Here is an 18,711-nt window from a genome sequence, read left to right on the forward strand (position 1 = left end):
TTGATTCCCTGAAAATGGGGGATGTATAAAATGTGTAAAAGTGGCTGTCGCTCCTAAGCGGCTCATACAATATTTTTGGCAAACCCTTTAAATTAAGGCTGGAAAAGTCTACATTTCAATCACATAATGATGGCTTTATTTCAAATCCTTTGAGGTGGTGTGCAGAGCCAAAATTATGAAAATTGTGTCACTGTCCAAATACTTAAATGACCTAACTGTAACTCCACTGTAGCCATATACTTATTTTGCGCAAATGTTACATGCTTCAAGGCTTTTACATTCATTAATATGAGAATGGATATCTGCTAAATCAGTTATTAACGTGCACTTGTCCATTGCAACTAATCCTCCTGGTATCTCACCAAACAACCACCTGACCATGAGGTGTCAAACACCTTTCAGGTAAACTGATAAAATCTATACAAGCAGTAAAAATTCTTATTTACTATGTGACATAAAAACAAAAGTGAAAAAAATTCAAACCAACAACAATAAAGATGCAAATCACTACATTTAAAACCACATAATTAGCAATACAGTCACTGAACACTGAAATGTTATAATTCTACTCTTTGCATAATCAATTATACAAACATACCATTAAAATTTAATTTTGTTAATGCATGCAAGTTATTTGCCATTGACTGAGGTTTAGTCTGTGAAGAGGTAAAAATTACAAATAATAAAAATAATTTGGCCTTTTGTTTTGATCAATTCAAATTGCTTGTTTATAAATCAAAACACACATAAAAATATTGCTTTCTGAGGAAGTGTTTTAGTGCAATTAACTCTCTTCATTATGCTTTTTTATTCACATATTACTTCCTTTTTGCTGGATTTAAAGGAGCCATGTTTGGGGAATTACTACTAAAATATTTTAGATGCACAATTTCATGCCAATTTTTAATGTTACTTCTGGTGTTATAGATTACACTAATAAATAAATAAAATAGAACTGGACAATAGAAAAAACACTCACCTGTTAAAAATACTGCCAATCGTGAAGCAATGTACTGAACTTGTAGTCGCTGCATGCATTCCAAGTACATTGGCCGGTCTTGAGATATAAGGTCACAGTCATGGTATGGAAGGACATCTACAATGCCAGCCTCCTGGCAGAAATCCATGAAGTATTTCTTTGCATGGTCTGTAGAATTATTTCTGGAAAACAATTTAAAAACAATTAACAGTACAACGAACAGTTAACTAAACTATATCACAAGTCAGAGACTTCTTTAAAACCAAATGTTTGTAGTGACTAAGTCTATTACCTCTACAGCATTTTTCCACATTTTCAAAAAACTGCGGCAGTTAAGCCACTACTTGGACAATTTTAGACCTCTCTCTAACCTGACCTTTTGAAATAAAATTCTAGAAGTGGTATTTTTTTCAACAACTGGACGAATATATGAACAAAAATTTTCTTTGGATAGTATCAAACAGGCTTTAAACAGATCATAGTACAGAAAATGTTTTGGTTCTCGTAGTGAATGACTGACAGATGATTACTAATCTGAGCATCGGCATTTGCTCATTAGACCATGTTTACCTATATATCTGGTCTAAGGCATAAAGGGTATTATGAAAATACAGTAAGGAGCTATTCAGACACCTGTACACATGACTGCAAGGTAAATCATGACATTAAGCCACGCATGAGTTAAGAGGAAAGCTACGCTATGGAAAGCACATATGACAAGGCACAATAGTGTCATATTATGTTTCTCACAGGATGGGCATAATCTCGGGTTGATCTAAAGTTGTTCAAGAAGCTAATGGCAGATGAATAACTTATTATTTGGAGACTGTTGTGAAAGTACTGATAGGATTTTAACATTACTTCTTTTCTGTAGAGTTGTTTAATAGAAGACTCTACAAAAGGTAAAGGAAACATTATTAGTAATATGCATATTATGTTTTTAAGTAACATAAAATAGGTTTATTTGAGAAGATACTGTATATTTCACAGAATATGTTATATGTTAAATGTTCAAAATGTAAAAATTTGAACAACACAGAACAAATACTTGAGGAAAATCTTGGTTTACTCAAAGTAAGAGCAAAAAACTGCTAAATGTGAACATATTTTGGTGTAAAGTGAAAGATAAATTACCTTCCGTTTTCTTTAAGTATTTTCTGGTCTCGGTAATGGAACAACCACTTCCATTTTTCCTTTTTATTAAGCTCATCCAAAATATAAAATATTTCTTTTAAGTGTTCTGTAAAGCATGACAAACAATATATTAGTAACATATATTATGCTTTAAAAACAATATTGTAAACAAAGGCTTTTATCTGTCCATCCATTTTTAGTATTAGCTTTCACAATTCAGGTCTACCAAGAACCAAAGCATTTCTAAAATTAGTCAAGATATGAACGGGTTCTAGATAAGCGACCTGATCAACAAAAGTTTCTCACATACATACAGTGGTGTGAAAAACAATTTGCCCCCTTCCTGATTTCTTATTCTTTTGCATGTTTGTCACACAAAAAGTTTCTGATCATCAAACACATTTAACCATTAGTCAAATATAACACAAGTAAACACAAAATGCAGTTTTAAATGATGGTTTTATTATTTAGGGAGAAAAAATCCAAACCTACATGGCCCTGTGTGAAAAAGTAATTGCCCCTTGTTAAAAATAACCTAACTGTGGTGTATCACACCTGAGTTCAATTTCCGTAGCCACCCCCAGGCCTGATTACTGCCACACCTGTTTCAATCAGGAAATCACTTAAATAGGAGCTGCCTGACAGAGAAGTAGACCAAAAGCACCTAAAAAGCTAGACATCATGCCAAGATCCAAAGAAATTCAGGAACAAATGAGAACAGAAGTAATTGAGATCTATCAGTCTGGTAAAGGTTATAAAGCCATTTCTAAAGCTTTGGGACTCCAGCAAACCACAGTGAGAGCCATTATCCACAAATGGCAAAAACATGGAACAGTGGTGAACCTTCCCTGGAGTGGCTGGCCGACCAAAATTACCCCAAGAGCGTAGAGACGACTAATCCGAGAGGTCACAAAAGACCCCAGGACAACGTCTAAAGAACTGCAGGCCTCACTTGCCTCAATTAAGGTCAGTGTTCACGACTCCACCATAAGAAAGAGACTGGGCAAAAACGGCCTGCATGGCAGATTTCAAGGCGAAACCACTGTTAAGCAAAAGAACATTAGGGCTTGTCTCAATTTTGCTAAGAAACATCTCAATGATTGCCAAGACTTTTGGGAAAATACCTTGTGGACTGATGAGACGAAAGTTGAACTTTTTGGAAGGCAAATGTCCTGTTAAATCTGGTGTAAAAGGAACACAGCATTTCAGAAAAAGAACATCATACCAACAGTAAAATATGGTGGTGGTGTGATGGTCTGGGGTTGTTTTGCTGCTTCAGGACCTGGAAGGGTTGCTGTGATAGATGGAACCATGAATTCTACTGTCTACAAAAAATCCTGAAGGAGAATGTCCGGCCATCTGTTCGTCAACTCAAGCTGAAGCGATCTTGGCTGCTGCAACAGGACAATGACCCAAAACACACCAGCAAATCCACCTCTGAATGGCTGAAGAAAAACAAAATGAAGACTTTGGAGTGGCCTAGTCAAAGTCTTGAGCTGAATCCAATTGGGATGCTATGGCATGACCTTAAAAAGGCGGTTCATGCTAGAAAATCCTCAAATAAAGCTGAATTACAACAATTCTGCAAAGATGAGTGGGCCAAAATTCCTCCAGAGCGCTGTAAAAGACTCATTGCAAGTTATCGCAAACGCTTGATTGCAGTTATTGCTGCTAAGGGTGGCCCAACCAGTTATTAGGTTCAGGGGGCAATTACTTTTTCACACAGGGCCATGTAGGTTTGGATTTTTTTCCTCCCTAAATAATAAAAACCATCATTTAAAAACTGCATTTTGTGTTTACTTATGTTATATTTGACTAATGGTTAAATGTGTTTGATGATCAGAAACATTTTGTGTGACAAACATGCAAAAGAATAAGAAATCAGGAAGGGGGCAAATAGTTTTTCACACCACTGTAAATAATTCTATTGGTGTAATGTCGCAAACTGTTTAATAAAGATTGGAGAAGGAGGCTTATTTTCTTCTTTTTGCTGTTTTAACTTTATCCTTAAAATAAATGCAGTAATATCCAAAACATCTAGTTCCATTACAATGTATACTTGGAACTTTTAAACTTATTTAAAAAATAATACGTAAGAATCATACCAATCAATCCAGCAGACCTCTACTTAATTCTTACCTAATCTAAGACTACGAAATAACTCTCCATCACAAACAAGAAAGCCTCCTCTGATAAAGAGCTCCTGGGAGTTGAAATTTAGGACATCATCAACACTGTCAACTCCGGAAAATGAAACATTTGGTGTCTTCTTAAGTTTCAACAAATGTGGAATCTAATAAAAGGTGAGAATAAAAGAAGAAGTCACAGTAAAACTGTATACATTGGATTCAGTAAATATTCAGGATATTCAAGGCTATTCAATATCATAGGAAAGGGTCTGAATACCTGTGTTAATGTGATACTTGAATTTTTTATTTTTAAAAAAATTTACAAAAAAAATCTAAAATCCTATTTTCTCTTTATCATTTTGGGGTATTAAGTGTTGCCTGATGTGAGGAAAATTTAATTTAAATGATTTTAACAAAAGGCTGCAACATTGCAAAATGTAAAAAAGTGAAGTGGTCTGAACACTTTCTAAATCCATTGTATAAATATCTAAATGTTAGCAAGTTGAGGTACAAACACAACAGTTATATTCAGGAATTGGGTTAAAACGTACAGTTTTTAACAAAATCAGTAAAATGGGGCAAAAGTATTACATAAAGTCTGTTCTTTTACACAAATATGTTTATAAATATGTTTGAAACTTATTAGACTAAGTCTTATTGCAACAGCAAACACCACATTCTGGATGAACTATGTTTTATATTAAAAAGCAGTACTGCAAACAAACTTTTCCTAAAAAAAAAATAAAAATACTGGATTATGAACACCTTATTATATCACAAAGTAGCTCTTCATTTGAATACATACCGTGTGAACATATGTGGAGATGTCTTCATTTCTAATTATAATGATTATGGGAAAAAGTAAGCATTGATCCAGCTGATCAAAAAAATCAATTTGTATTTCATATAGCCCTGCATTCTTGAGTACCTCCTGCAAAAGTAGGATTTAATAAAAAATTTAGAAATAATTGGTAAGCAAATATTGGTTTGAAATGTAATAAAGAATTCTGACGTAAAAATAAACATTCATGTTAAGTCTTGAAGGCCACAGCATTTTGTGCTAGACTAATTTCTTAACTAGAAGCCAATAATTGCTGTCAATGCAGTTATTGCTCAAGCAAAATTTTATTCTTAATTTTAGTAGACGCTATTGTTAAAATTTTCAACCCTTATTTCATTCTTAAACAACTGTATCCTCTGTTTATAACAGCTTCTGGACTTCTTAATCAACTGCAAATTAACAATAAGACACAAATATTAAAGGCACCAGCTGTTCACCATCTAACATGGTGTTCATTATGACTTATATGTTTATGCAAATATTTAGAACAACATGGAAGACAAACAAGAATGGTAAATCTATTCTCGATTACAAATCATAGAATGATATACTCTGAAAGTTCAGATCCACAATACAGAAAATAAACTACCCTGGAAGAATGAGAACTCCAACAAGCTATAAAATGAAATAAGTTATTTTATTGGCAAGGTCTGGCTTCTAATTAATCAACAAGGTTGGAACAAAAACCTAGAGCCACTGTACCCTTCCTTACAGTATCAAACTTGAGTGCCCTCGATCTAGATATACAATAAACATGTAAATCTATTTATGATAGACTAATCTTTGTTTCACCTACAACACAGAAATGATGTCAATTCGATAACAGAAAAGTAATGTAGAGTACCACTGATTCAAAATAGTAGGATCAATTCCTGAGCAAAATGATTATTTAACATTCTAATCATTAAAACTATTAAAATTTCAATTCCATGAAAAATCTTCTTGGAGACGGTCTAATCTGCCAAAGTCAGTTTCCACTTTGCACCCAACACAGAGAGGTGAGGATAAGAAGAAGAAAAAAAGATGACCTGATCTTACTTATAACATTGCACTTCATTTGGTTTGTGAATCTACCCGTGATAAACTAAAAAAACTCCATTGCATAAAACGTATAGCACTCTTTACATGTTAATAATGGATACTTTTATCGTTTCTCTAAATTATGAAGTTTCCTTTTAACAGCTTTCATTTCTGTACACTGGTAATGATCCGAACAAACTACAAATACAGTGTGTGTGCATTACATGTGCAAATATTATAGTCTCTTATGATGGTGCTAGTTGTGAAACGTAATTAAAAATTCACAATGCAATATCAGCAAACATACTAAACAGTAATAACAGTGTTGATAAGTTTAATTATTTTTACAGCATGTACTAATACTCCTACTCACTTGACGAGGCCAAAGTATGTTAGGTATTTCAATTCATTTAGTTATGATTCTAAAGATGGAGAAACACAATTCATTTTTATCTGAAGCTTAAAGTTTTAGGAGTGATTCTATTTTTGTACCTGGCAATAATTATTGCCAAAAACAAAAAACTTTACAAAACTGCATCTTCATCACTTCGACCATGAATCCTGCACAAAGTGCAAACTTGCTGCAATAAATTAAAAATTACAGTATCATATTTTCAGAAAAGGAACAGATGGCACAATTTTAACTTTGTCTGATGATTTTTAAGAATGACATGACAGTTTTTAAATCAATTTTTTAAAAAATTGAGAAAAACAAACAATATAACAACAAGACGGATTTCAGGAAGTACCTGCAACAATGGCAATGCCCCAAGAATAGGGGTTGACACACATGGATTATACTTTAGGATGGAAAAAAATAAACAACTGATTTTCCTTAGGAACAATTTTAATATGTGGCTAAGTATTTCTCTCACCTTCATGTTTTCAAAGAAAACATCCGTTTTTGTCTCAAGAATAAAAAACCTTAAATTATTCTTGAGAGATTCATTCAGTACATTATTGAAGTTATGATGAAGACTGTTACACAAACTGTCAATGATTTTTTTCAGTGACCCAGGATATCCTTTGCTTGAGTTTTTAAATTTTACATAGTTATGCTGCCTTGGAGGGTACATGTAGAACACTGGTTCATGTAACTTAATGCCAGGACTGAGCTTCTTAATAAAGGGTGAATGTGAATCCATTCTTTCTGTATCCATGTTACAAAATTCACGTTCTCCTTTTATGTCTTCATCTATGGGGCGTTTCTTTAGTGGAAACTCTGGGGAATTAAAAGATTTAATGCTTTTGTTATTTTCATCAATTTCTGATTTCCGAGACACGTTCACAGTAATTTGCAGAGTTTGTGAAGGAGACAAATATGTTGCAGAAGAGTTATTAGAGTCATCATCCAACTCTGAGGGTGTATCTGAAAATGAATTTGTATATTTCCTCCAGGAAGAGCGCCTTAAAAAGCTCGTTTTATTCCCATATAATGATCTCTTTGAAGGCACACAGTCCTTAGAATTTTTAAGTATTCTTTTTAAACAGTCAGAAAAATGTAAATATTCCATATTTAGGGCTTCCTGAGTAAGGTTGTGTTTATCATTGTACACATTTTGGTCTTTAATGTATTCAAAATATTTTGCAAAAGGCCAACTGTCTCTTTGTAATTTTATATCTGCTCCAGCATTCTCTCTGTCTTTAACAACTGAAAAATTTGCATAGCATTTCTTATTTCCCCAACAATCAGTAACAGGAACTAGTGAATCGATGTTTGAAATGTAGTTTTCTCTTTCCTGCACAGACTTGTTTGAGTGAGTATGTTGCATGTAATGCTTGAAATCTGTCTGTCTACTTTTTGTCAATGATTGAGGTGAAGTATCTCTTCTTTCTTTTCTAATCGACTCAACAATGTTTACTTTTTCAACATGTACATCATTTTCTGGCTGATTGAATGTGTCACTGTGTTCATAAAAAGCTGTATTACCAATTGCATTTTCTAATTCTTCCATATCAACTTTTTCTTTATTTTCAGCAGGATGCAACTTACTCTGGAAGGATATCAGACTAGCAGACTCTTGTTTCTCCTCAATGCTTGATACAATCAGTGCATCTTTATCTGCAATTTCAACTGGCTTAGTTGGACTTTTTGAAACACTCTTGTTCTGGCTCACACAATCAACTGCATTGATACTTTTGTCTTCAACTACAAGGCTTTCACATTTCTGGCAAGATTCATTAGAAGGACTTAGAAGTGAGATATTATGAGTGTAGCTGCAAAGTCCATTCATCTCAGGAATGTCTGGAGTACTAATGAGCTTGCATTCAGCATCACTACAACTGTGTTTATTGCCGAGTTTGTGCAAACCACTACAGGAAGGTCCTTCACTGTCATCTATTGAACACAAACTTGTAGCTTTTAGTTCTAAATTGGATAAGACATCACCTAAATTTGTCTGCCTGTCATGTGTTTCTATAAAAATGTTATCGCTCATGTTCTGAGGAATAGTATCCTGAGGATTATTTAAAGTAAGATTATCAGAAGTATTTTCAGTTTCCTGTCCACATTCAGTGAAATTATCTTCTTTGTTAGCTTCAGAAACATAATTAATGAAACCTTGATTGTTCATTTTATGTAGCAGTGGGTCAGCAGAATGTGAAGTACATAGAAGTTCACCATTTAATTTTCCAGACTGTACAAGGGTCATAGTAGCATTCAGGTCTTGGTCATTCTGTATTTCTTCTTCATGTACTGTTTCAGTATGTATTTTTGACTTCATCAGTAATTTACTTCTAGACTGACAAGAACTTGCTGCATCACTAAAAAATACACGTTTTTTATCTTCATTACGGTTCATCTCAAAAGTCTCAAGATTATTGTTGAAATTCTTCACATCGCCATAGTCAGCACTATATTCAGTTTTGTCTGACATCTGACTGATCTCATCATTTTGTGATGCATTCGCACTCACACTGCAGGCCTATATATATTAACAAGAAAGGAAAAAAAAAAAGAAATCAGGCTTATAGCAAAGGATCACTTGAAGCAAAACATACAAAATTCCAGCATAAATTATGGCAATTTGCATTATATTTGTAAAAAATTTCTCTCATACTAAATTAAGTACTGGACTAGTATATATAAAACTGATCTCCTCCTAAGGTAGAACGGGTGTAAAAATTAATGTCATACATGAAATATGGGAAACTAATATGGTTGCTTATAAGGTACAGTTGTGCTTGAAAGTTTGTGAACCCTTTAGAAATTTCTATATTTCTGTATAAATATGACCTAAAACATCATCAGATTTTGAAGAGCAGACTTTGATAGATCCCTGTTCTTTAAATAACACAGGGAGCCTACTCACACCTGATTGTCATCCCATTGATTGAAAACACCTGACTCTAATTTCACCTTCAAACTAACTGCTAATCCTAGAGGTTCACTTACTTTTGCCACTCACAAATATGTAATATTCGATCATTTTCCTTAATAAATAAATGACCAAGTATAATATTTTTGTCTCATTTGTTTAAGTGGTTACTTTTTATCTACTTTTAGGACTTGAGTGAAAATCTGATGATGTTTTAGGTCATATTTATGCAGAAATATAGACAATTCTAAAGGGTTCACAAACTTTCAAGCACAACTGTAGCTTCCATGAAAAACACATGTTCTTACCACATTTGCAGATACATCTGCCTCACTTAGGTTAATGTTACAGTTTGTATGTTGCACTTCAGATTCACTTCTCTCCAAGATATCCATGGACCTATCCTTATACAAAGCTTCAGAAAACTCCATCCCATTGGTCACTGGAGATAAATTTTTAGCTTTGGGAATGTTAAAATCTATAGTTCCTTGGTCTTCATCTGAGTGACTGACATCTTCATTTTGTGATGCATTAGGGTTCATTGGTTTATCAGTTGTTTCCTGCACAGATTTTTGGATAACAGACAAGTTCCCCTGGGCAATTTCATTTTCATGGTTGGAGTTTTTCAGTGATGACCTTTGTATTGCTGTTTCAGGTAATTCTGGTTCATCTGGATTGAAATCGGCCTGGAAAAACCTCATTGTAGGTCTGCTGTAAAAGAGGCCTATCCACACATGAAGAATCAGATGTATTTCCTCGTATGTCTCCTCAATATTCAAATCCCAGGATCTAAAATTAAAAAAATAAACAAAATTACAAAATGCAAACTTTAAATATGAACATGAATCTGCTCACTATAAATACATTCGTAAAAAAAAATTATTTTTTTCAACTCAAAATAATTTTCAAAAAAAATCACCACCTACTACTTTTAAAAACATATTCCGAGGAGACATATTTTAAACTTTACTATGGACTACGTGAATTTGCTGTATTCAACTATTTAAGGGGATAATAAAATAAGTTTAAGAAAACATACTTCATTTGCTATGTTTTGTTTCTGAAATTATTTGACTTCAGTAGGTCAATTGTCACAATTGACATGCACTACCTACCTAAAGATTGTTGCAGACCACAACACACTCCTTCATGTTAACCATTTCCTGATGGCATTGACTTCTTTCAGCAGGATAATGCACCCTGCCACAATGCAAAAAGTGTTCAGGGATGGTTTAAGAAACACGACAAAGAGTACAAGGTGTTGACTTAGATATTCAAATGAGTGTCTGCTTATAATTCCAAGAGCTAAACTTAACAGAATTGGTGAGGCAGCTTTCTGCTGTTATGCATCTAAAATCTGGAACAGCTTACTGAAAGAAATTTGCCAGGCTAGTACAGTGGAGCACTTTAAAAAAACTGCTAAAAACTCATTATTTTAACATGGCTTTCTCATAATTTCATTTTAATTTAGCCTTGATATCCTGTATATGTATTTAATTATTATTTTTTCATCGCTCTGAAATCTGTACTAACCCTACTTACTCTGTTCTTTTTTCTGTTTTCTGTGGTGGTGATCTGTGCCACCATCACCTGATCAAAGCACTGTGCAGTCCCTACATTGATGGATTGAAGGCCAGAGGTCTACATGACCATCAACGTCTAATTCTTCCATGGGGAGCCTGAAAACCACAAGGACCGATTGAGATCATTTATGTTAGGTACACTGCCTAGTGGGGGCTGGGCGGTCTTGTGGCCTGAAACTCCTGCCAATTTTGTTTTTATTTCTCCAGCTGGCTGGAGTTTTTTTTTATTTCTTCTGTCCTCCTTGGCCATCACACCTTACTTTCATTCTAAGTTAATTAGTATTGCCTAATTTTATTTTTATATTTTTTCTTTCTTTATCCTGTAAAACACTTTGAGCTACATCATTGGTATGAAAACGTGCTATATAAATAAATGTTGTTGGCTTCCCAATTCCCCAGATCTCAACCTAATCAATGATATATGGGCTGCGCAAAAAAAACACATCTGATCCATAGATGCCCCACCTCGCAACATACAGGAGGTACCACAGGACCTTCAGAGGTCTTGTGGAGTTCATGCATCGATGGGTCAGAGTTGTTATAGCGTCACGAGAAGGTTGACAATATGTTAAGTTTGGTATTTTCCAAGTCAAAGTTATTTCTTTACAAATGATATTTGGACCATGGCCCCATCACTTCCATTTTAAAATTCAAGAACAGATAGGTATTTTTAATGCATAAAAATGCTTCAATTCAGAAATTTACTTCATATTGGAAATTAATATATACCCTGACTGTGAAGCAATATCTTTGATTGGAAAAATATTGAACTTGTCCTTTAAATAACAATACTACAGAAAATAAAAGTGTATTAAGTATTGATTAATTCTAGAAAAATGTTTATTACAATATATCATAATAATTGGAAAGCAGCATCTTTGGACTGTGGTAACTAAGACATTTAAAATATGAATGTACACAAAAAGCTGTATATTAATAACACATAAATACATTTTTTTCAGGTTACTTCCAGTTTTACTCTGGAAAAGAATATTCATTGAACTATGTGGCTTACCAAGAACAAGGAACTTAATTTATCATCATCTCCATGTGATTAATATTAAATATTAGACATTGATATTTTTGTGTTTATTATTTTAAAACCAACAACTAACTGGCAACAATGAAAACCAATAAAAGGGAGAGAAATTGGCAAACACGTAAAACAAGAAAAACTACAGTCTGAAATTATATACAATTATAAGTTTCTTTGTGTTAAAATAACTCATATCAAGCACTGTATGGTTGCACGGTGGTTGGCTGTAGGAGAATGTCCTCCTTTACTGCGACAAAGCAGCACCACCACTGTGCCACCTTTTATCACTGTAATTATTATTTATTGCTGTACTCAATATTTTCCCTCTATTACTCTAGTCAAATAAGAAAGCACGCCTCCAGTGGCAAAGCCAGTAGATCAGCAGTGACAAGCTGTCAGTGCAAATACAATCTTGTGGCCCAGCCCTCATTAAAAAACAGCCATGCAGACACCCTTAAGAAATGCTGGTTTGATCCATTAGGGGATAATGTAAGCATCTATGTGGGGCAGACACAGTAAGAAGAACCATCTATTCATATTTTTTTTTTCAGGCAAATGGATAATAATAATCCTTCCATCTTCCTAAACCACTTAACGAGGGAAGGGTTGTTTGGAAGCTGGAGCCTATGCCAGCAATCATCAGGTACAAGCCAAGAACAATCCCTGGATAGGGGGCCATCCTATCACAGACTGGACATAAACAGGCAAATTTAGCACTACCAATTTGCTATTATATGCTGCTCAAAAAAGTTAAGTGAGCGCTTAATCACCACAGTCTAACACCAACTCAGTTAAGCTTTAGGGATATCAATCTGTCCAGTTAAGAAGCATAAGCGATTATGAATCACCTTCACTACTTTGGTGCTAATGAAAGTGACAATTCATGCACTGGAGAGGCAACAGCAAGACAACCCCCTAAAAGGGAATGGTTTTGCAGGTGGTGGCCATACACAATTGCTCTCTCCTTATCCTTCCTGACTGATTTTTCTCTGGTTTTGCATTGCACTAGTATTCCTTCCACTACTGGTAGCATGAGGAGGTCTCAAGAGCATGGAGGTGGTACCAGGAAATGGGCAGTTACACAAGGAGAGTTGGACAGGGCTGTAGAAGGGCATCAACCCACCGGTAGGACTGGTACCTGCTCCTTTGTGCAAACAGGAACAGGGAACTGTCAGATCCCTACAAAAGGACCACCAGCTGGCTAGTGGCATGCATGTTTCTGACCAAACTGACTCCATTGGGGTGGCAAAAGGACCCCATGTCCTCTTGTTAGACACATGTACACCATGCAGCTCAACTGGCATTCACCAGAGAATACCACACCACTGGCACTTTCACAGATGAGAGCAGGTTCACACTGAGCACATGTGATAGATATGAAAAAGTCTGGAGATGCCGCGATGAATGGTATGCAGTCTGCAACATCATCCAGCATGACCATTTTGGCGGTAGGTCAGTGATGGTCTGGGAAGGCATATTTTTGGGAGGGTCACTCATAGCTCCATGGGCTAGGCAACAACCCTGACTGCTGTTAAGTACTGGGATGCCATTGTCAGACCTTACACTGGTGCAGTGGACCCTGGGTTTCTCCTGGTACAGGACAATGTCCAGCCTCATGTGGCCAGAGCATGTAGGCAGTTCCTGGAGGATGAAGGCATAGGTGCCACAGAGAGGCATGCATGTTCCCCAGACCTGCATTCAATTAAGAACCTCTGGGACATAATGTATCGGTGTACCCGACAATGCCAAGTACACCTCAGATTGTCCAGGAGCTCAATGATGGCTTGATCCAGGTGTGTGAGGAGATCCCAGTACACCATCCGCTGTCTCATCATGCCCAGAGGTTATTGGGAGTCAATTCAGACACATGGGGGCCATACACACTACACATTATGTCACAGTATAAGTTGCCGTGATGAAATTCATGCAAGTTGGATCATCATGTGATTTCAATTTTTGACTTTGATTTTCACTGTGACACTGAATCTAGCCCTCAATAGGTTGGTGACTTTGGTTTCAATTGACTGTTATTACATCATTATGTTCTCAATTAATTATACAATATTACTAAATAAACAATTTCCACTTGAATATTTTGATCATCAAGATCTGAAGTTTGATTTAAGTGTTCCCTTATTTTTTGAGCAGTGTATTATCTAAGTAGCCTCTGCTAACTGTTGCAAGTAGGAATGCGCGATATGTATTGTCTACTATAATATTTTAATTGTTGTTTTAATGATGTACGAGCTGAAATTATCAAGAATGTCACTCTGCAAAAAAACAATCAAAAACACACCTTGGGAGTCCACACATTCACTGTCTCATGTAACCTAACAGGATAGACTACTGCGCGTGTGTGCACGGTCAGCACACCACAAGTGAAGCTAGAGTAGCTGCCTAAAACTGAGTAGGCAGACAGCACCAGGGGATAAACAGACTTGCAATCTATGTTTTTAGATTTAATTGCAAGCATTGGATTATCTTCACTCACGTAGAGGTGGTTTGGCTTAGAAAATACTGATGCTGCTTAAAAGATGGCAATCTGCAAACTATTTTGGAAATCGTTTGCCGCTAAAGACTGCTCAACAACTAACTTGTTTCACCATCTGCAAAGTGAAATTGATCTAGTATGGAGCCTCATACGTAAATGTCAGGCCAAAAAAAAATCAGTTCAAACAAATTATGTAATTTGTTCAAATGGATTATTTTTATTTTCATTTTATTGCGTTTTATTTTGCAAACTGTCTTGGTTGGGTGTCCTCGATTCCAAAGCACATTTTTTTCTTTCATTATTTAAAACACTTGTACAGATCATGGTCTCTTCACCCCATTGTGATGACACAATGGAAGGAGCATAAAAAGAAAAAAAAAGTCTTTTAACAGCTATTAAAACATGCACACACACAAAGGAATTCAGAGAAGGCAGGTCTCTGCTCACTGCAACTGAAAAAGAGATTAAAAGGTACTTGATGATACCTGGACAGTGATGTAAATCCACCTGAGTGGTGGAAAACACAAATAGTACATTTTCTCTAAATTGGGGAAACTTACAAAAAGTACCTGTGCATCCCTGCTTCAAGCAAAAGTAGAAAGAGCGTATTCAGCACCAGAGGAAATGTTGTAACATGTAATTTTGCTGCTCTGAAGCCAGATGCTGTGGATAGACTTGTGTTTTTGTCACACAACTTGAAGATTCCTCAGTAGAATTTAACAATTGTTTTATCTTTTTCTGATATCTTTGTGCAATATTGGACAGAACTTGAAGTTAGCAATTTGTTTAAAAATGTCATAGATTTTTTGTATCTTTGTGCAATATATGACTGAACTTTGGATTTTTATACTATAGTACAGTATGTTAAGATTGTTGTTCTTGCTTATATGCTACACAATTCACCTTACAGAACAGCAGTTTTTAGTTCATCCAGACTATAATGTTCATGCCCTGTAATTTAGTTAGGATTAGTATTTTATTCCCTTGGATTTTGATCTTTTTTACATTAAGGGTACGTGTCTATTTACAATGCTCTTATTATAATAGATTTGCTGGTCTTAGTGTAATTTCTTGTGTAAAACCTATAGGCCAGTTTGAAATGATTTACTCATACTTGCATTGTTTGATCTCAGTAATGTCTTGACTAGTGAAATTAATTTTTTGTTTTTTTACTTTAGTTTTAAGTATATAAATAAGACTTGTTTTCTTTAACTGTTGTTTCCATTCATCTCATTAATACGCTACAATTTTATCCTATTAAGACCAAATTAGATCAATAACACTTTTACAAGCACATTTTTAAAGGATGCAAATATTGTCTAATTATTGTTGTCAAAGTCAAAGAAAATATCAAGATAAAAATTTTTGCCAGTATCACACACCCCTAGTTACAAGTCATGGCAAAACATAACTGCTGCAGAAACAGAACTGCAGAAGCAAAAGTTGGATTATAAGAAGAACACAGCTTGATACTACAGACTTTTGCATTATCGAAAACTCAAGAAAATTAGTTTCAAGAATTTGACATAAAATAATTTCTTCTTGTTTCCTTTAGCTATCTCATGCATGCCTCAGAACCACAGAAGACATATTTTCTTAAATCAAAAGCTTTGCTGCTTCTAAGTGGATGAATTCGGTAAATTTTAAGGCTTTTTCAATTACCTAAGGACTTGTGTACACTTAAGCTCTATTGTAAACTTCAAAAACAGGAAAAGTATTTCAAAATTTTAAGAAAAAACGCTTCACTCTTGAAAGCATTTTTGTAAAGCAAATTAACATATACAGTGCTGTGATTGTCAAGAGATAAGTTTAATTTGAAAAAATACTAAAATTCTCCTATAGGCCCAGTTCACATGGGCATTCAAATCTTGGTTTAATGAATGTGCTCTGAGTGACCTAGGTGTTCAGGTTGTGTTTTGTAGTGGCCCTTAATTGACTTCAATATGACGTAAATGCCAACCTGCAGCCCAGATTGTAGTTTTGTGTGTTTACGTGGGGGTGCAGTTGGGGCAGTTATCAAGCAATCCACAGTGTTTTTAGCCAGTGGGGTTTGAGGTTCCTCCTTCACTGGATTTGCTAAACACTGATCAGTTGGCTTTATTAGACCTGAAAATTGACCTCCTTGTGTTAGAAATCCTCCTGGTACAGCGACATAAGAGAGTGAAAATATCACCGTTGCTACTGGTTTCACCCTCTGACTGCAGAGCATGTGAAGAAAGGAACCTACTGTGTAAGCTATGAAGAAGCAAGATTTCTGCATACCATTTAAGTGCTTCAAATACTGTTGGATGTCTGTTTCGATTTTTGATTGCCTGCTGCCGCTGGTACCACACCATATTGCACGCTGGTCAAGCAATATGCAAGTCAGTGTCAGCCCTGAAGAGGTGTTAATGCATTTGGCAATAATAATCCATAGTATAAAGTTACATCATTAGCACAAACCTACAAACTGTTTTGAATTCTCCATTACTATCTTGTTGGTAATGTGTGTGCTTGTGTATATATATATATATATATATATATATATATATATATATATATATATATATATATATATATATATATATATACACACACACACACACACACACACATATACATATGTATACATACATACATATATACATACATACACACACATTAAGGTTAAGGAGCTATTTGTCATCTTGAAGTAAACAATATGCCAACAGTACTCAGGTACGCATTCGGCATTAATAATCCATAGTATAAAGTTACGTCATTAGCACAAACCTACAAACTGTTTTGAATTCTTCATTACTATCATTATTACTTTGTTGGCAATGTATGTAAATGTGTGTGTATGTATATTATTTATATTTATATATATATATATATATATATATATATATATACACATATATATATATATATATATATATATATATATATATATATATATATATATATACACATATATATATATATATATATATATACATATATATATATATATATATATATATATATATATATATATATATATATATATATATATATATACAGTGGAGGAAATAATTATTTGACCCCTCACTGATTTTGTAAGTTTGTCCAATGACAAAGAAATGAAAAGTCTCAGAACAGTATCATTTCAATGGTAGGTTTATTTCAACAGTGGCAGATTGCACATCAAAAGGAAAATTGAAAAAATAACTTTAAATAAAAGATAGAAATTGATTTGCATTTCATTGAGGGAAATAAGTTTTTGAACCCCTACCAACCATTAAGAGTTCTGGCTCCCACAGAGTGGTTAGACACTTCTACTCAATTAGTCACCCTCATTAAGGACACCTGTCTTAACTAGTCACCTGTATAAAAGACACCTGTCCACAGAATCAATCAATCAAGCAGACTCCACACTCTACAACATGGGAAAGACCAAAGAGCTGTCCAAGGATGTCAGAGACAAAATTGTAGACCTGCACAAGGCTGGAATGGGCTACAAAACCATTAGCAAGAAGCTGGGAGAGAAGGTGACAACTGTTGGTGCGATTGTTCAAAATGGAAGGAGCACAAAATGACCATCAATCGACCTCGCTCTGGGGCTCCACGCAAGATCTCACCTCGTGGGGTGTCAATGGTTCTGAGAAAGGTGAAAAGAATCCTAGAACTACACGGGAGGAGTTAGTTAATGACCTCAAATTAGCAGGGACCACAGTCACCAAGAAAACCATTGGAAAGCGCATTACACGCAATGGATTAAAATCCTGCAGGGCTCGCAAGGTCCCCCTGCTCAAGAAGGCACATGTGCAGGCCCGTCTGAAGTTTGCCAATGAACACCTAAATGATTCAGAGAGTGACTGGGAGAAGGTGCTGTGGTCTGATGAGACCAAAATAGAGCTCTTTGGCATTAACTCAACTCGCTGTGTTTGGAGGAAGAAAAATGCTGCCTATGACCCCCAAAACACCGTCCCCACCGTCAAGCATGGGGGTGGAAACATTTTGCTTTGGGGGTGTTTTTCTGCTAAGGGCACAGGACAACTTAATCGCATTAACGGAAAATGGGCGGAGCCATGTATCGTGAAATCCTGGCGACAATCTCCTTCCCTCTGCCAGGAAACTGAAAATGGGTCGTGGATGGGTGTTCCAGCGACAATGACCCAAAACATACAGCAAAGGCAACAAAGGAGTGGCTCAAGAAGAAGCACATTAAGTCAATGGAG

At 35.2% G+C, this 18,711-nt stretch overlaps 1 protein-coding gene across 3 annotated transcripts in view; it reads right to left on the reverse strand.

Moving 5' to 3' along the window:
- Positions 1-18,711, reverse strand: part of tasor2 (transcription activation suppressor family member 2) — a 121,346-nt gene that overhangs the window by 16,561 nt on the left and 86,074 nt on the right. For all 3 annotated transcript variants that reach the window (XM_039761345.1, XM_039761344.1, XM_039761343.1), the window contains exons 16-21: positions 9,729-10,209; positions 6,979-9,027; positions 5,048-5,173; positions 4,253-4,406; positions 2,114-2,219; positions 980-1,161 (exon numbers count right to left, since the gene is read on the reverse strand). In XM_039761345.1, the coding sequence (XP_039617279.1) occupies positions 980-1,161; positions 2,114-2,219; positions 4,253-4,406; positions 5,048-5,173; positions 6,979-9,027; positions 9,729-10,209 (3,098 nt within the window). The remainder of the gene's footprint in view (positions 1-979; positions 1,162-2,113; positions 2,220-4,252; positions 4,407-5,047; positions 5,174-6,978; positions 9,028-9,728; positions 10,210-18,711) is intronic.

Source organism: Polypterus senegalus, chromosome 8 (assembly GCF_016835505.1).
Source record: "Polypterus senegalus isolate Bchr_013 chromosome 8, ASM1683550v1, whole genome shotgun sequence".
Lineage (NCBI taxonomy): Eukaryota > Metazoa > Chordata > Cladistia > Polypteriformes > Polypteridae > Polypterus > Polypterus senegalus.